The following is a 20,310-nucleotide window of genomic DNA, read 5'->3' on the forward strand; positions in this document are numbered from 1 at the left end:
GGCAAGTCTATTGGTCAATATCTCCATCTTCTCGTTTTCAGTTTCTGAGGGCTGCTGCACTTGGAAAAGGAATGGCAGCGGCAATGTGCTGTGACCTCACTGCCACCCTCCGAGTTTTGGAGCAAGAGGTCTCCTCCTGACAAGTTGCACAGCTACCAGCGTGATCCTCGACTGCTCTACAGCCAACTGTGTCATTGGTGAGCAATGAGTCTAGAAGGCCAATTATTCAAACTAATAAATATTTTCACACCTGTTTGCAAAAGTACACTGGTGAGAAGCACATACTACATAGATAGGTGTGGTGACACACAAGACTTTCTGGAAGACAAGGAAGCACAGATACTAATAAAAATGTTTACCAGAGACTGCCAAAATAGCTCAACCTATCTGCTGAAAGACAACAGCAAGATCTGTAAATTAAAGAGCTATTTTATGAAAAGCAGAGGAGGAAACAGGAAAAACACAGTTTGCTTGCAATTCATTTAGCTTTGCAAAGGTTAACCACGGTTAGAATATCATTTCTCCTGCGGCGCCAATTATAATGCAATATTAAAGACCCCGTAACTTCACTGTTCTACCCAACCTTTATCCACTGACATTTTCTTTGCTTAAAATAAAATGTTAACGTGTCGCAAAATAAAATAACGGTAATGTACAGCCACACACCTGACTTTGTGCTCAACACCAACTCCAGAAGGAGCTCCAGGAGTGTAACAGCACCTCTAAACGTGAGGCACACCCCCTCTCACCCAAAGTGGCCCAGCTCTCTCAAATGAAACGGAAAACAAGTCACATTTTGCCCTGCTCCACAGTGCCTGATGTTGTTCAAATGCACAGTCAGGTTCCTGCCTTCTCTGTAACATTGTGTGCCTCAGAGTTGGTCCAGCCAGTGCTTCTGATACCCCATAAATTAAGCAGCACTGGAGTTTGGCAATCCAGCTTGCACTCCCAATGCCGGTTGGAGGGACTTACTTGACCTAAATCATGACAAATGTCAGTAATGAAACTGAGAACCTCAACCCTCCGTTTCCCTGCACGGTTGCCCATGCACCTCAATGCCCAGCTGCTCCTTCCAGTAGCACTGCAGAAGAGCGTGTTCAGGATGGGGTTACAATGAAGTGGAGAGAGTGGCTTCTAGAAGATGGAAATGTGCTACAACATCACCAGCACAGAAAAATTCCCGAAATTACCCGTGGAATAGCAAAATGAAGCAAGACTCTTGAATGTGGTAAGAGAAAGTCAATCTAAACATCCATTTTGCAGAACAAAGTCTCTTTTTTGTATCCATTACACTGAGATGTATCTCAGTTTTCAACTTAGAGGTGGCCTATATCTCAAAAGGTGGTTTTACCAACCATCTTTAGGCTTTGCAGAAAGCATTTTCATTGCCTCTACGCTTAGTGTGCAAATTTTCAGCCAACCCTTTCTCATTAACACTATCAGATATTACTTATTTATAGTCTAACTTGGATTCAACTGTAATTATGAAACGCACCCTAGAGCATTAAAAATGCAAGTGTTTCAATAGTTTCCCCTACAAGCAGCAGAGATGAATCATGCTGGTTATTTAGCGAGTTATAGTGACTGTAAAATAAAATACTAGGAGAGGAACTCAGCAGGAGTTACAGTTAAAGAATGGAAGAATTTTTAATGCATTATAAATGCTTGGTTGGAAAACACCAATAAACTGTCTGCTCCCTAATACAGACGTTCTTATTCTTCTGGCATGTTAGGATGTTAAATAATATTGCAACATTACTTCAAGGAGATCCATGTGATAGCAGTGAGGGAGGGAAGGGAAAAAAATCACTGCTGGCTATCTTCAATCTACCTAACTTCTGGACATGTATTTTCAACTGTGTACACTCCCTGAGATATTTAACACATATATCTTCTGCTTCAAACTGTGGTTCTCTTCCAATATTGGAATTGGAGGAATTACTCATATTGAAGAGTTTCAAACTCTCATATACAGGTGGATCTGGGTCTGTGAAGAACTAATGGGTGGTTTGTAAAGTATAAATTGATGACGAGCCTTTAAAAAGGAACTGAGGAACCAACTGCTTCCCTGTTAGTTCTCCTTGTAAGTGATTTCCCTGCCACGAAGATTTTTAGGCAAGACGTTGACTGTGATGGACACAAGGCAGAACAAACGCTGAAGTCTGAGTCACAAGTAAACACTCCGTTATTGATGGACACAAGGTGGTGTATACCTGGGATTGTATTAAAGCACAATCCACTCTGTTAAAGCTACATGCTAAAAAAAAATAAATAAAATGATATAAACCACTTGTCTGAAGGACCCATCTGGAGCTCCTTGTTTTAACTAAATTTAGCATAGATTCTAAAGCAAGATATTATTCCCACTGCTCATTTTAAAATGGGCACAATATTGCTTACTTTAAAACAGGTTGTAAGATCTGGAGTACTGTTTATACCATGTATATCCCTCCTGTGGGAGTTTTCCTTATTGATCAAGTATTGGTTTACATTTGCGGAGTATTAACAGCTCCTAAAATAGAGGCTAACACTAATATTAGATTTTGGAACTTAAAGAGATGGGAGACATTTAACCTCTCTGTTAGGGCTATTCTTGTTTGGAAGAGGAAACAAGTATGGAAATTGCTTCTGTTGGTTCCAGCTCTTAGGGAATCACCAGTTCACTTCACACTGAAATAAATTCACAAAGCAGTTCATGAAGGACAGAAAGGTATTTGGCTTCAATTGCGTTGAAACGTATGTTCTTGTTTAACTTGACGTATTTTCAGAGTTCAGTTTAAAACCAAATGTACTACTGAAATTAGTCCACACAACTCTTTGCAAAATCACTTCCTTAATTTACGATTTGTGTCTGACGATGTGTGAATATCTAAATTATACACTATTTGCACGAAGTCGTAACTCAGAAGATGCCTTCTACACCATTTTAAAAGTAACTTCTCCATTTCAAAAAGCCTCCCCTCACCCCCAACCCTCCTTTCCCTGCATGCACAGGACAAGATGCATTTACAAAGATGGGCAGACAATTTTCTTACTATATTTCCTAATTAAATATTTTAAACATAGTAAGGATTTCCATTATCTAGGATGTGATGTAAGCAGGATGCTTAATTAAAAAACAAACAAATGAAAAAAAAAACCACAAAAAAACCACAAAACCAAACCAAACTCTATACTGAAAAACAAAACCAAAAGATCTTTCCTAAAGAAGAAACATTTAGCTGTCTTAAATTAGAAGTACCTGAAAAACGTCACAAAGAACTGTACCAGGTCCATAAAGTTGCTGTGTTGTGAGAATGCAATCTGCAAGAGAAAAGAAAATGTTTTCTATTATTTACTGAAAAAGAAAATTCATATTTAAGATGCATTGCTGCTGGGATCAAAAAATTAGAATGAAATGCATCAATTAACATTTTTGAACACTGTTTTGAAAAAGCACTGAAATATTCTGAGGGAAAAGAAAACAAACTATAACTTCGCATTATTTTGAAATCATATATCCAAAACATCAACCTGAACAAGTAACATTTCTCTCTCTCCCAGCAGTGCTCAAGGAATAGTCTTCAGTGCACATTAATTACCCTTGGAGAAAACAGTAGTTCGAAAAAGAGCTAAAAGCTTTTAGTTTTAAAGAGCTAAAGTTGAGCCTTTTCAATTATTGTATGCACAGCAATCCAAAGTACAACATTGTAAAGTTCAAACACATGCTCCCATTCAAACAATATTCTTCTATCAAAATCTCCTTGAGTAAGCAACTTACAGCAAGAGCAGCAAAAAGGCATGAAACACAGAAGATAATAGATACTGTGAAAACAGCTATGGCATTCATCTTAACTCACTTTCCTGCAATCCACTCAAAACTGCAAAGAAAAGTGAAAAACAACCAAATATTTTTGGCGAAAAAACAGAAGGAAGAAGCGAACAGGAAATTGGGAGGTGGTTAGAGGCAAAAGAAAAGATTAGGGAGCCTGGTTAAAAATAACAAAGCAGAGGGGAGGCAAGCCAACAGCAAGGCAACTTCTGCAATATTAGGAATCAGAAGTTCTTTCCAGGTACCTCCTATTTCCTCTGGCTATCAATCTCGGCACCACAACAGGATATTAACTCTTTCATGAAGTAACCAACTGATTTCAAAACTCAACTAAAATCTGCATTTACAAAAGCTTTCTGTGGATATTGAAATCACTTAAGGTGTTATTTATTGTGTGGGTTTTTTTTTTCTTCTCCTTAATAAGCTGCATGTTATGGTACCATTAGCATAAACACACATCTCTCCTCCCAGCAACAGTCACATTCCAAAAACCATGAATATATGCAAAATGAATTAGTGCTTGGATTTCTGTTGCTCAAGAACACCTTCTATTATCATATTGGCTTCATTCATTGTATTTTGGTACAGAAGCTGACCAAAATAATATTCTTATAAATATATTGAAATACTTTTAAGTTGAAAGCTCCTTTACAGCACGTAACTTCTGTTTCGCTGGAAAGCTAACTCGAAACCTGCAGACCAGATGCTTGTGACCTCAATATTACTGCCTACAAAAGACAAGAAAACACACGGTTTCTTGCAGATTTTTCCCTTAAAAAGTGCTTCCCAATAGCTTTCTGATGAGAAAAAGAGAGAGAGCGTGATTTCACTTTTTATTTTCAAATTCAGCACATGGTAACTGAGGTGGTTTTATATTCGTGTAACTATTCTGGCATTTCTTTAAGGCAAAGAATTCTCTTCCTAAAATATCACATCCTGAAATACAAACATGTAATGCATCCAGTATATGGTCTGAGAACAACTATGATGTTGACAGACTATAAAAGATGCATTTTAAAACAAAGTCTTTATTAGGTATCAACAGCTTGTATTTAAAAATCCTTTTGCAGAAAATTACAAGCACGAGGAAATCATCTACGGGCCAGTCCTCTGCAGACGATCATTAGGATCAGTTTCTGTGATGGAAACCAAAGCTTGCTCCAATTAGAAGAAGAAACAAGTACTTGCTAATTTTAAAAAGGACAGATTCTATGAAAGATTAATGAGACTGCGAACTCATCTTTAAACTGTTCCCAGAGAAGGGCTTCTCATTTGTTGGTGATACAAGTGGAGGAAACAAATAAAGCAAAGAAGGAAAATTTGGGTTTGTTTCACACAGAAGCACCACAAATGCTTTACTGGTGGTGGTTCTTTTGCCTGCCTGTTGGAGCTCTTCTCTTGCAAAGACCAACTGAGGATCTGTACCTCACGCACGGATTAAACAAAAAGCCCAGGTTGGTTTCTGCAATTTACTTCTCACAGGCTGAAAACACTTTATGCTATTAAACCTGACCAATCTGTGTCACAGGCAATTTAGTATCATAATTGTTAATGGTTTGCTTACTTAGAGCTTAATTTCCCCTAATATAATCTGTTCCTAGGACTTAATTAATTCAGTTACATAGAAAGTTTGGTTAGAAATAGCTGTTAAAAGTAGACTGTTCATTCTGGAGACAGGAAAAATATGGCACAAATTTCTTAGTGGTATGGATTTTTAATTAAGTTTAAATGACAGTAGGAGATTCATTTATCCATTCTCAAAAAACTAATTTTGTACCAAAGGAATAAGCAGTGTAACTGCAGGAAAACACTCTGTATCTCGTGCTGGGGATGGGGAGAACCTCCTCCAGGTACTGAGCAGAACCTCAGCTCAGCTGCAAAGTCAAATTGCCATTTTCATAACATACATGCCCTTTAAAGATGTTTTACACTATGTTCTCAGGAATAATGTAGCATTAAACAGTTAAGATCCAAACAGATCAGAAAATTAATTAAGTTCATTCCAGGCAGTATTACAAAGCTTGTGGTTGTCTGATCTGAAAAGTTACCTGAAAAAGCGTCTATCACGCTTTTGCTAACACGACACAATTTGAAGTATCAAAAAAATATGGCTGCTTTCCAGATGAATAAAAATAGCTGGCTACACGGACTGATAAAAATGTGTAATTAAGAGCTTTACTTTCTTTATCATCCTGTTAGCATAAAATATGAAGCCAAGAAGAAAATTTGGCTACCTCTAACTACCCAACATCTCCTAAAAAGCGTGATAGTTTTGAAATCAGTACGTAGGTATTTCAAAGAAGGTCACAGCAAAGTACTCGGGCACAAAATATTTCATGTAAAGGAAAAGTAATTTGAACCTGATTGACATTTCAGTAACAGTTGGTATTTCAAACTCAAAATACTTCTGGAGTTAAACTACAGCCGGTGACTGATACAAATTTTGACAAAAAAATAGGGATGATTATATACTGGAAATTGGTTTGCATTAGTACCTGAGTTTGTGCTCCAAGAGAAAAGAAATTTGAGAATAATTTCAAGAGAATAATTTTGGACAAAAATAGGTCAGGCCGACTCCCAGTCAACTTCTTATTTTGAAACAAGTTTACCTTAAGCTGGCAAGTGCAGCAATATCTGAAGTTATTTAAGCCTCCACTCTTTTGATTTAGAAGTGGTTTGAACTCATTGAAAAGTACTTGAATTTCACATATCGCTAAGAAAAATCAGTATCAACAAACCAATGAGAAATTCTGTAGATTCTTTTTTCATTAATGTAGCAAGAAATAAATTTGAGTAACTCCTCTCACTTACCTGTAATAAACAGATTTACAGATCAATGATCACAACACAACTTCTTTCACTTGTGCTGGAAGTCACCGTTATTTTAGAGACACAGATGCCAAACTATTAGCCACAAATAATTTCTAATCTTATACATAATATTAGTACTCCTAATTAAACTTGTTAACTGAAGAACTGCTAACGTACTGAAGAACACGTCAAGTATGGCATTTTCGTAACAGAATTTGGAGCATTTTGGGTATCTAAACACTTGAGAAAACATAGAAAACATTGTTCCTACAATTTTTCTTTCCCTCCTAACAATTCAGGATTATTTACATGTCGTATTTTTGCCTTTCTCCACTATTGCATAAAGTAACCCAATTGACATGAGTGCTGCCTTTCTTTTCTACCCTATTTCATGTTAGGGATGAGAAAAAGTAAAATTGGAAACGATATTTTGAACAGGACACGCTCCTAGAATAGAATTGTGAAGGAGGGAAAAATAAAGTCTCATTAACTTATGAAACTGGAGAAGTACAACAGAGAAGACGCGACGTGACGCAGAATACTGGAGTTTGGTGCTTGTGGTGAATTCAGAAGATATCAAAAGGGTCCCTACTGCTACATCCATTAACCTCGCCTAGCAGGTGGGAGAACGTTACAGCACTCGTGTTTTGGAAGTCTACGGGACGACACAGCACTGCAAATTACAGAAATTCCGAGATTTCAGGTTGCTTTCCTTTTTATTGAAACATAGCCGCAGCGCCAAAGTTAACAAACAGAAAAGCAGCACGTACGACCGAAAGGCTGGGAGCTCCATGGGCTTCCAAAGAGATAAAGCCAACAGTCAAACAAGCTGCAGTTGACGTTTATGTACATCTTCCTCTATTTCTTCCTCAGCACCTCCGCTTTCCCTTTTTTTTTTTTTTTTTTTTAATGGTTAGAGGCAAGGATTCAATCTGACCTTGGAGGATACAGACAACAGTAATAAGACGCCGTGGCCTGAATGCTGAGTGCCTGCGCTTCTGTCAAAGGACCTGCTGAAAAACAAACGGTTTTTAAGTATTCTTGAGCGATGCCAAAGTCATCAAAACATTCATCTTGCCCTCTGTGATAGCGATGGGGGGAAAGACTGCTCTTCCGCTCAGGAGAAACATCATTCCCAGCTCAGTTCTCCTTTAAACACAAATACAACGTGAAACACATTCAAGAAAATACATATCGTTCTTGGTGTTCTCACCAGGAGAAGAGCCAACTCCAACAGCCTCAGCGGTGAGGTTTTAGGAAAAACTGAGCCGATCTAGCAATCCAGCTCCACCACCTAAAAAGGTGGTCTCGGCTATGCCACATGCTGCTGCTGCTGTTTCACATGGTCTGTGAACATCTTTAATGAGCCAAGGCAAGTCGTTAAGCCAGCACAGAGCTAACCGTAGGAATGCAGGGCTTTTTGTTGGTATTTTCGAGCTGACTGAGCTCACTGAGGAATGAGGCAAACCCAGCAGCAACTCAAAGGAGGAGCAGGACAAGACGACAAAGATGACAAGGGATGACAAGATGACAAAGCTGGAGAGGGACTTTTTACAAGGGCATGGAGTGACAGGACAAAGAGCAATGGATTTAAACTGAAAGAAGGCAGATTTATATTAGATATAAGGAAGAAATTTTTCACTCAGAGGGTGGTGAGGCACTAGGACAGGTTGCCCAGAGAAGTTGTAGATGCCCCATCCCTGGAAGTGTTCAAGGCCAGGTTGGATGAGGCTTTGGGCAACCTGGTGTAGTGGAGGGTTTCCCTGCCCATGGCAGGGGGGTTGGAACTAGATGATCTTTGAGGTCCCTTCCAACTCTAACCACGCTATGATTCTATGGTCCTTTTGGGCAGGTGGCTCTCAATTCTCTTGGTGATGTTAGCTTCCAGGACAACTTTTCAGAAGGAAGCATCTTTTCAGATGGAAGCATCTTTTCAGATGAGATTTATGGGATTCAGACACAGATTAAGACATCTAAATACAGGAACACAGAGGTATGTGCTTATCATCCCTTTACACCCAATGGAAACATCATCTGAGACTCAGATGGCCAAGGTAGATGTCTATTACAGGATTACCTGAACAGTTCCAGATCTAAGTCTCCATCTATAATAGGGCCTTAAACACCTGAGGCACACAAAGACATCTATTTGTAGACCCCTACATTTAGATGGTTTCAGTTTACTTGCCCTTGGTTTCATGGATGCACTAGAAGTTCCATTCATTGCCTAGGCAGGGGTAATCTATTGCCATTTATCTGGCCCTTAGACATCTCACCTGACCTCCAGCTGCTGCTCCAGCAGGGCATGGGCCTCCGATAGGCCCTATGTCCTATCTGCCATCCTCACAGCACTTCATGGCCATGTTTAGGCACTGAATATCACACCACACCGCCGGACTGAACGCAGCTACGTTTGTGGTAAGGCACGCAGACATTGGACCAGATGTTGAGCAACAAAAAGGAAGTGGCTACTCATTTGTTACAACTGCTCTCAGCGTCAGGAAGCACAGAGAGACTGGAAACAGGGTCAGTACGCCCCAGTGTGAAAGGCTCAGATGAGTCAAAGAAAACGATGGAAGAACTTCACTGAGCGGAAGAACTCCTCAAATTTGGGATTCAAGATGATAAGAACCACTTTGCCTCCCTCTTGCAAAACTCTTTGATGTGATGGTACGCTTAAAAGTAGACCTTAATTTTTATACATGATCCAGAGTGGCAAAGCATAGGAAAAGCTCACACCATAAACCTGATAAGCAGGTTAAACAGCCTGCATCCCTGTCCTCCCCATCCCAAAATACAAGTCCACAAAATTGACTAAGATAAATCAGATAAATTCCGGCTGTAGTTGCCTTGAAAGACAACTAAATCAAGTCAGAGACCTGACCAACATCTCCCAACATTAGGATACAGGGACAGAGGGAATATCTCATTATGATAACTATTTCTACCTTTCAGATCAGACCATGGAGTAAACCACAAAGTACAAAAGAACAGGCTGCCCTCTCAGTTAACACTGCATATTCTACCTGGCAAGAAGCAGCTCATTAATATCCGCTCTTTCTTTACTTTGCGTTACGGTAGATCTTGGGGACAATGAACAGAGGCTAACACCTCACAAAACCTTAGAGCAGGAAAATGTTGTATTTGTAATCTAGGTATAAAAAGTAACAGGCAAATGCAGTAGGATGATGAAGCGCTGAAAGAAACCATGATCTTCTTAAAATAACCTAACACATCCTGTTCTAATTGTTGGTGCTCTAGAAGGAGAACATGTACCAGCTTTGTTTCAAGAGCCTTGTGTCACAATATCTTAATAGACAGTTTCTTTTTGGATACAAGGGCATCGGTTGCCCTGGATCCATCTTCATCTGGAAAAGGGTGGCCTGTCTCAGTCAAGACTCAAACTATTTGCATTCAGATGTATCAAGTACAGTGTGGCAATTTAATAAATAGATAATGGATTACAGATTTCAGTGAATGAAGATATTTGACAGTGAAAAGTGGATGTTGAATCTTCAAAAGGGAAGAGAAGCATCACAACACTCCTTGCTTCTGTGCAGGGTTAATGTGCAGTTAAGCTCAGAACAAGACACCTACTCTGAGAAAAAAAGATACTTGCATTCCAAAGGGAACAAAGCAAATCCTGTTACAGACCATGATTTCACCACCATTTTAAGCCTTCCCTAAGTGCTGCTGGTGCCCAAGTGTGCATCCATACTCTCTCTTTAACCATTTGCTCCCATATTTCCCATTACCCAGCAGGAGTATGATCCCCAGCTGATGTGACAGCTAAAGGTACAGAACAGGTGGATCAGAGATAAGTGGAGAAATTCCAGACATAAGTCCAGATTGATCCGCTCCTGCTTGTATTAAAGTAGTTACTCATTGGAGGGCTGGAGCATCTCTCCTATGGAGACAGGCTGAGAGAGTTGGGGCTGTTCAGCCTGGAGAAGAGAAGGCTCCAGGGAGACATTCTAGCAGCCTTCCAGTACCTAAAGAGGCTACAGGAAAGCTGGAGAGGGGTTTTTGACAAGGGTGTGTAGTGACGGGACACAGGGCAATGGCTTTAAACTGAAAGAGGGGAGATTTAGATTAGGATCCAAGGAAGAAATTTTCTACATTGAGGGTGGTGAGGCACTGGACCAGGTTGCCCAGAGGAGTTGTGGCTGCCCCATCCCTGGAAGTGTTCAAGGCCAGGCTGGATGAGGCTTTGAGCAACCTGGTGTAGTGGAAGGTGTCCGTGCTCATGGCAGGGGGCTTGGAATTAGATGATCTTTGAGGTCCCTTCCAACTCAAACCATTCTATGATTTCTCATCAGAAGCTCAAAAAACAATCTACATCCAAGCAAACATACTGCTGTTTTATATTTGGTAGAAGAAAAACTTTCGGCTAACTTGGTGCAGCTGAAGAGGTTCCTTCACATGCTCAGATTTACATTCTACAACAAGCAAAAACGAAATCTCCACTAAAATTTGATTTTCACACCTACTACTACGAGCCACGTTGCTCCTATGTGAAGGACCAATGAAAGAGACAAACGACTCGCTCCTCGCTTGCTGCAAAACTAACTAAGCCATTGAGCTTTATGGCACAAACACTTGATATTGTGCAAATATAAAACCGAGTTCACTTCCGAACTTATACCGAGATGGAAATCGATTTATATTCCAATACTGTGCCGCCTTACTGCAGTAGTCACAAATTGTCACTTTTCAGCTAATTGGCTGCAGTCAGCAGTTGGCTCAGAAATGCCAATTATATATTCTTTGTCTCCCCGTGCGCGCTCTCAGATTGCTGCGCAGAGCAAACAGGGGCAGAGCTCCCTCTAAATTAACAACGCCGCTTAAGATTTAGTCCCCCACTTCTCTGCATCAGAAAAATTACTACACAAATCTGACAAACGGGAAGTATTTGTCCAATAAACAGCCAGGTGTTGAATAGTGATGCTCATCTAAATTTAACGCGCGGTAGCAAACAACATTCTGGAAAGTCTCATAATTGGAACAGCAATCTCAGCTCAGACCCTGTACATCTACTCGTTACAGTAACGCACTACCAAATGCCACAAGAAACGTGAGGCAGGGCCAGAAAAATCTCAGTTCTTCTGAACATCAAGTGAATACCTTAAATTAAAGATCATGCATTCCCACAGACCTCTGCCGCATACGCCCTCTATCCTGTTTGCACACTGAAGGTGGTGACGGTCATGCAACAGAAGAGTGCTAAGAGTGGTAACAGGAGGTTATTGTAGCAATTTTGCAGGAGAGAAAAAAAAAAAAAAATAATACGGGCAAGACTTTACAGTATTGTAAACTCTCTTTGAGCACCAAAGTTTGGGGTTGGTTGCTGGACGCTTCTTCCCAAGAGCTCACCATTGGCATTAAAAGATTGGGACAGATATTTCCAATAAACTTTGCTGCAGAGGGTTAAGAGTTACTGTCCTGACTCTTCTCTCAACCAGGAGTTAAGGAGCCTCCAAGGAGGGTTAGAGAAGGATTTCACACCTCTAATTATGCCACAGAAATGCAAGGCGCAACCGTGGTTTGCACAGCAGCAACGAGGTCATCCTTGCAGGTGACTCCGTAGGCAAGGTAGCTGAGGTGAACCTGAAAATTCAGGTAGCAACTTCTAATATAACCGCAGCAAAAGTCCCCGTTGGCTTTGTAAAGTTTGAGAGGCCATTCGGTGAAGAGGTAGTATTGAGGAGGATGAGGAGTAGATCCAACAAGCTGAGACAGCCCAGTTATAATTCAAAACTCAGTAAGTTTTGCCAACAGAAGCCAGCAATGTGCGCTGGCAGCCCAGAAAGCCAACTGTGTCCTGGGCTGCATCCAAACCAGCGTGGGCAGCAGGTCAAGGGAGGGCATTCTGCCCCTCTGCTCTGCTCTCCTGAGACCCCACCTGCAGTGCTGTGTTCAGCTCTGGGGTCCCCAACACAAGAAGGACATGGAGCTGTTGGAGCGGGTCCAGAGAAGGCCACAAAAGATGATCCGAGGGCTGGAGCACCTCTGCTATGGAGACAGGCTGAGAGAGCTGGGGTTGTTCAGCCTGGAGAAGAGAAGGCTCCGGGGAGACTTTCCAGCAGCCTTCCAGTACCTAAAGGGGCTACAAGAAAGCTGGAGAGGGGCTTTTGACAAGGGCGTGTAGTGACAGGACGAGGGGCAATGGCTTTAAACTGAAAGAGGGGAGATTTAGATTCGATCTAAGAAATTCTTCATTCTGAGGGTGGTGAGGCACTGGCACAGGTTTCCCAAAGAAGTTGTGGCTGCCCCATCCCTGGAAGTGTTCAAGGCCAGGCTGGATGAGGCTTTGAGCAACCTAGTGTAGCGGAAGGTGTCCCTGGCCATGGCAGGGGAGTTGGAACCGGATGATCTTTCAGGTCCCTTCCAACCCAAATCATTCTGTGATTCTACGAAGGTGGATTTTCATGGGAAGAGGACCTCTAAAGAATGTTTCAATTCCCCCAAGCTTCAGGTATGAACCCTCCCCAAACCAGAGAGCAGAGCACACAAACAATTGTGCCTCATTTGGGTTCTTGCAAACAACTGAACTAGTTGTTTCTACTTGCTGTTGTTGAATTCTGGTAAATTTTTAAGTAACAACTCACTCTTAAGACCAACGTTAAAAATGGTGTGTTGATAATGTTATATACAATAACGTTATATATGATAACAGCAATGAAGTTGAGGCAAATTACTATCATCAACTAGAGACAAAGACTAACAACATTAATCACTGCTAGCAGTAAACAGCACTGCAGACTTCAGTTATAGAAAAGAAGCCACTCTAAGTTATTCCAAGGGTTTGGAAACAGAATTGAATGGTCAAGACTCTCCCAACCTCAAAAACTGCTTGCAGACAAAAGTCTTTACTTACTGTTGGCCTCTCAAAATCTGGGTATTGGTAAGGTATCCGGCTGAATACCTCTGAACGCAAATGTTATGCTTCAAATCCAAAAGGAAAAGGGGAAAAAAAATATCAAAAAGTATAGAAAAGATATGTTGTCACATTGACAACTCACTTTGAAAGTCCTTCTTTTTATCCAAGAAGGGATTTCTGGTTTCCTACAAACTTTTCTCCATTCACACCTAAACCTGAAGGTTGACCTACAGGTTTGGCAGAAGTCACTTGAAATGGGATTCTTGGAGCAATCCTCTATGTTGCCTGTTTTGATTCTACAACCTCTAAGCAACAGTCCCTTCTCAAAAACAGCAGAAAAACTTCAAGCCGTTTCTAGTTTAAATGTTTAACTAGAAGAAAAAGATCCACTTTGCTAAAAGGTCTCTCTTATTAAATGAAACGCAGGTAAGGAATTCACTCCTTTAAGAGGAATTTGGCTGAGAAAAAACAAGGTAATAAAATCCCTCAATTAAAAAAACATAATAAATAAATGCACATTTTCCACTGCTCGGTTTAAACGCAATGAGTTCAATAATAGGAGACTTTTTGAAAGCTTACATAAAATATCAACCCTTAGACTGGACCTCAGCTGTGTTTATGTTGCAAAGCTGTTCCGAGTTACCTTGAACTTGGCAGCAGGGATATGGCACTCGTGTGTCAGCTGGCGGCTTGTGGGGCAGCGGCTACTGTTAGCCCAGCCGTGCCCCGAGACAAGTCCCGGCAGCAGCGTTCGGCTCGCTCCCAAAGCGCTAAACAGTCTGCTCATGCCACAGAAAGAAGAAAAGAGGTTATGATTTGCAGCCAAGAATTACATTTTGGTTATAGAGTGAGTTTTCTTGCCACTGTATGAGTCCTTTAAGAGAAAAACGTTGATGTGTTCCTTATTTTAAATGGATTTGGATTTATACACGACTGCAACAATTATTCTAGAGCTGAGGCAGTTTTGAGCTACTTTGAAAAAAATCGTTGAAAATAAAAAAGCCAAAACTAGACACAGAAAGGAACCGCTGGCATTAAAACACTCTTCCCAGTTGCAAGTCCTCAAGTACTTCCCCTCTGGTGTCAGCCGCTGCAGTGCGGATGCATTTGCGAAGGATCCCATTCCTTGGCTCCGTGCCGAGCACAGCTCCCACACCATCTGCGTGCAGGATAAGTTACATTCGTCCGCATACCAACCATTTATGGAGAGTTTCCACATGAGAAAAAAACCTAAGACTTTAGCCCACAACAGCTCAGACACCCTCAGACCCTGAAAGTCCAGCAAAAAGATGAGCTTCACAGTCTACAACTACCTGTGTGCCAAAAGACTGAATTGAATAAAACTTCTTTTCCTAAAGAGCCTGCAAGGTAAGGACACAAAAGGGAATCAAGACTAGAAAGCAGCTAAATATGTATTGGCTTATGTATTAGACCTTATGTCTTGCATCATTTTGGGCCAGACGAAACAGAGGAAATATAGGCAAGACAGAGCTCGGTGTTGCAGTGGCGTTAGCAGAGAAAAAGTTGTGTCTCCCTCTCTGAGGAAGTCGGGATTTCTAAGGATCATATGGGACGAAAGATTTAAAACATCAATCTGTATCACAAAGGGCTTGCAATACGCCAGCCCCAGAAGTAAATAAAGAAATTCTAAGGATTTTATATCCTTAATAAAATAAAGTAGTAAAATCAGTATGTATTTATAGATAAACTATAAACATACATAAAGTAAAGTAAGTATATATTTAAACAAATAACCAAGTGAAAATATCTTTTAGTGACAAATTTCTCACATTATTACACAATACTGAAGCCACACGCTGTTTCAAACCTGTTGTCACCTCACTACGGGAAGTGGCAGTAACAAAAAACCCTCAAATCTACTTTCAATAAATGACCTGTTTACAGGGAGAAAAAAAACGAAGATCGACGAACCGAAGATTCATACAATAACTGCAAGTTCAACCCATTTTAGAATTTAAATGGTGCACTTGCATAGTTATGAAATAAAATGCTGGGAGCTTTAACAAATGTACTTTGTATTTTCTATAAAAAAAAATTTATCTTCTGCCCATGAAGACAGGCGGAGAGAGTTGGGGCTGTTCAGCCTGGAGAAGAGAAGGCTCTGAGGAGACCTTCCAGCAGCCTTCCAGTGCCTAAAGGGGGCCTACAAGAAAGCTGGAGAGGGACTTTTTGACAAGGGTGTGTAGTGACAGGACAAGGGCCAATGGCTTTAAACTGAAAGAGGGGAGATGTAGATTAGATCTAAGGAAGAAATTCTTCACTCTGAGGGTGGTGAGGCACTGGCACAGGTTGCTCAGAGAAGTTGTGGCTGCCCCATCCCTGGAAATGTTCAAGGTCAGGTTGGATGGGGCTTTGAGCAACCTGGTGTAGTGGAAGGTGTCCCTGCCCATGGTGGGGGGGTTGGAACTAGATGATCTTTCAGGTCCCTTCCAACTTGAACCATTGTACGAGTCTATGATTTTTCTCCACTGCATACCCATGAGCTGGAGAACTGGCAGCCTGACCTGTGTTTCCAACACAAAAGCAGAGGAAAAACATGAGGCACTTTAGAAGGAAACTATGCTGTGGAGCACGGCATATGGGAGCTCATGTAAGAGCCAATCAAAGGGCTGCCGCGTTACGCAGTATCAGAAACAGTTTTGAAAGAGCCATGAAGTCAGAAATCATAGGCCGGGCTGTTTACTCATCAAAGTTTTACTTGTTGAGAGCCTCAGCCGTGATTTAAAGAAATTAAAATTTCTTGTGTTAAAGAAATCTTAATATGAAAAAATTAACACTGCTGGGTAGGGAAAAAACATAGAATCATAGAATGGTTCGGGTTGGAAGGGACCTCAAAGATCACCTAGTTCCAACCCCCCTGCAATGGGCAGGAAAACCCTCCACTACACCAGGTTGCCCAAAGCCTCATCCAGCCTGGCCTTCAACACTTCCAGGGATGGGGCAGTCACAACTTCTCTGGGAAACCTGTGCCAGTGCCTCACCACCCTCAGAGTGAAAAATGTCTTCCTTAGATCGAATCGAAATCCCCCCTCTTTCAGTTTAAAGCCATTACCCCTTGTCCTATCACTACATGTCCTTGTCAAAAGCCCCTCTCCAGCTTTCCTGTAGCCCCTTTAAGTACTGGAAGGCTGTTAGAAGGTCTCCCCGGAGCCTTCTCTTCTCCAGGCTGAACAGCCCCAACTCTCTCAGTCTGTCTCCATAGCAGAAGCGCTCCAGCCCTCAGATCATCTTCGTGGGCCTCCTCTGGACTTGCTCCAGCAGCTCCATGTCCTTCTTTTGTTGGAGACTCTAGAGCTGAATGCAGTATTCCAGGTGGGGTCAATGAACAACATATATATATAGAAGCTCTTATTTTAACATTAAAAAAGGACAGGTAGTAACTATCGCTTCTGGAACGTGTATTTCACCATTTTGTCAGAAAGAACTTCCCAGTAAAAAAATGAACTGAAAAATCAATCTATCGTGATTTATTTCAATCCCCATAGTCAAAATCTTAAATGCAGTTTAAAGATACATTGGGTCCAGGTATAGGAACCAGGATGGTGCCAGTCTTGCACGCCAACCAGACTGTTTTAAGGAATAACTACACATGACACTCATAATTAAAGAAAGAAATAAAAAAAGAATCCAGCTTAGGAAAAAAAACAAACCACCAAACCCCAAAATCCCCAGTCATCCCAGAAATTCATTATTATACGGGGCTTTGACAGTACTACACACTGCCCTGACCCCAGCTCTCCACGTTGCCTGCCAGCTGCTGTGAGCAAGATCTGCCAATACAGTAAAAAAGAAATAAAAATCTTAATAATACGAAGTCAGGAAACTAAGTAAGAAAACAAAAAAAAAGAAGTTTTAGTGTCATTCCAGGAGCGGTTTGTTTCGAACAAAAGCAGAGCCGCAGAGCCATCTGAGAGCTGTTATTCGAGCGCTGGTGGCTCCGTCTTCACGCCGGTTTAGCTGAACAAGCCAGAGGCTTTCTGGTTTTGTCACCCTGTCTTAGCACAGGATCTATTTCTCCCCCGTGGTTTAGCCGCGCCGGATCGGCTGTTGCATTTGAGTACGTTGGCTTCTTATATTTTATTGGCAGTGCGCTTTTCTCCTCTTCATTAACTCTGCTTACTATTCTTTGACTCTTTAAATAAGCTTTCGTACAGGGAAATATATCTGGCTCTTTCGGTAGCTGTAAAAGCTTCCCGGCACTGGCCCACTCCGCTCGTTTTCTGAAATATATCTGGACTCGAGGTTTACATTGACATTCAGCAGTGGCAAACTGTATTTTCAAGAGCTGTTCAGCACATGAGTACAGCGACTGCAAGCAACCAGCACATCATCACCCTGGGCCTCACCGAGGAGAAATTAATTGCCTAATGTGGACTTTGCTTCATAGAAAATTAATTCTGAGTGGGGTTTTTTATATTATGCTTTCCAGCTCTGCATCTTAACAGGAAAAAAAAAAAAAAAAATCATCTTCCTTAAAAGTAAGACAATCCATACATATCTTACTTTTTATTGGAAAAAAACCTCATCCTAAGAAATCCTCCTGGTATTATTAAATCTGAATCCCAGTCTATGTCTCTCCGTTCTCCTATAACTTTTCTTATTTATGCAGCTAAAGTTTTGGACCAGCCACACGAGCAGACTTCCAATGCTGTGTGAACAACTTACGATAAACCTCACAAACAAAGATACGTGACTTACTACAGTTCAGCCCGAGTATAACTCAAGTTGCAGATATAAACCCCCAGGATTTCCGCAGTGGGGTAAAAGGATAAAAATCCCATTCAACAAAACAGCCACCACTTCCAGTAAAAAAGCACTGAAGTTGCAACGCATCCTAGCAAGGGTTAACTGCCTTTGAGAGAAAGCCCAGTTTTTAAGGATTTAAGAAGCTGCTCACAAAAATACTAGTTAATATGAAACGGAACAACTTCTAAAAGGAGAAAAATGTCACCGGTTTATGCCAAAAATAAGAAAGCAGGAGCAGATAAAAAGGAAGCAGCTGTTTCATGTTTTAAAGTATCGTTTAACTGTTCTGTTTCAAATCTTTCTGTCCCCAGCAGAAGATGTCAGTTTGCCTATTCTGAAAAATCAGCATGTAATTGCATGTCTCCAAAAGTAATTACATTCAACAGTAAATTTCATCAGATTAACAAATTGATTTACGTTTCATTGTTGGGTTTAAAGCAAGCTTCTCGCTACGGCGAGAGAGAGATGCAGTGAAAAAGGCTCAAAAGCACCTGCAGTTATATCTAAATAAAGGCAAGGGACATCATTAGCAAACAACTTTGGCATTCCAGCGCTTTCAGAAGCAAAAGAAAAAGAACAATTTTGGAACAGAAGGGGCCCAGAGAGCTCAGGATGATTATATCTCCACACCAACATCTATTCCTAATTAAAGGTGTACCAGGCACATGGAGGACCTGGCAGGAAAGCTATGAAGATCACCATCCTCAGTGTAGGTTTCAAGCCTACATAATTATTTTATCAAAGCGATCGCTACCTATCTATATGTATTTTATTCTCTTTAGCCAACAACAAAGACATTTTTCTTTCCCTTTACCCTTACCGAGAGCTTTCATTCGATTAGCCTGTGGCTTTTCATTATAAAACGACACTAATTTAGAGAAAGGCTGGAAAACTCCACGGGCCATGTCCAGCCCTCAGGGATATTTATGCCCTGTATCAAATGCCTCATGTTTCCTCCAGAGACACATCAGGGTATTAGAGCCAGTTACAGACTCCGCTTTTTAACCGCGGTACGGTTTCTCCACTCTACCTTATTACGTGTGTTATCAAAGCCTTTCAGTTAGGCTGTGAACCTCAAAGAGGTAAGCCCAGAGAGGATCACTGCTGGGAATATTCATGTCACCTTAAAGAGGTCGAAAGCCTAAAATAAAAGGAAGGTGGAAGCATGGGATCCGACATTCCTCCAAGCTCCTTTTTTAAGCCAAGGGGTACTGCCGTGCTCAGCTGGCAGGAGCTAAGGGTACCCCAAAGCTTTCCTTGGCTGTAGCAAAGTGTCATCCATCATTTAGCTCCGCAAGAAAAAACAAACGCTTCCCGAACCACATTAGACACCGAATGGCAAGTGAAATGAAAGCTTAATTGAAAGAGGTATTAAGATTCATGCTAATGGAAACCACCTGCTTTATGGGTAACATTGCCAATAAAAATAGCAGGATGGGGAAAGAGTATCGGAAGAAGAAATTTAATCCAAAGCTGCTTTAATGAAGGAGATTTCCTTTGAAAAATGAGAACTTGGGAAGATTTTGGTATTTGTATACTGCTGGACACAAGAACCAGGAAACATTAAAATAACGATGATAAAGATTGGAGTAAGAGCTTTGTCTGAGGACTGTGAAGACTCTTTAGGAATGTGAATTCCTGGCACTTTATAAAATATTGGCTACTACTTCCCACTTGAATAGCCACGTTCAGCATAAGAGAAAACGAGCCTGCTTTCATCAGCCAGAGAGCCATTCCTTAGAAGAATCTCAGTCTAGTTTATAATCCATCTCTACTCTGAAATACAGCTGACGCCAGCAGCATATGGCTCCACGTGAACTTTGCCTACGTACTAACCCAGGAAATATCCCCCGGCTTAAGAAAAAAGACACATTGACACCGTTATCGCCAGCTCTGCAAAGCCAAAGAGGCGTGAAGAGAATCTGCTCACCTATGTTCCTACACAGGTTTTCAGCAGATCGCTGTAAACCAGTGGGAACTGTTTTACAGGTCAAAGGAGACCATCAGTGAAAATAATACAATCCCAGAGCAAACCCTTCGG

The 20,310-nt window shown here is 41.1% G+C and overlaps 1 protein-coding gene across 1 annotated transcript in view; it reads right to left on the minus strand.

Annotated features, from left to right (window-relative positions):
- The window catches only part of ATRN (attractin), a 165,901-nt gene that overhangs the window by 46,549 nt on the left and 99,042 nt on the right, over positions 1-20,310 (minus strand). The window contains exon 25 of the mRNA XM_086611323.1: positions 3,242-3,303. Within this exon, the coding sequence (XP_086467449.1) occupies positions 3,242-3,303 (62 nt within the window). The remainder of the gene's footprint in view (positions 1-3,241; positions 3,304-20,310) is intronic.

Source organism: Tauraco erythrolophus, chromosome 5, assembly GCF_009769465.1.
Source record: "Tauraco erythrolophus isolate bTauEry1 chromosome 5, bTauEry1.pri, whole genome shotgun sequence".
Classification (NCBI taxonomy): Eukaryota; Metazoa; Chordata; class Aves; order Musophagiformes; family Musophagidae; genus Tauraco; species Tauraco erythrolophus.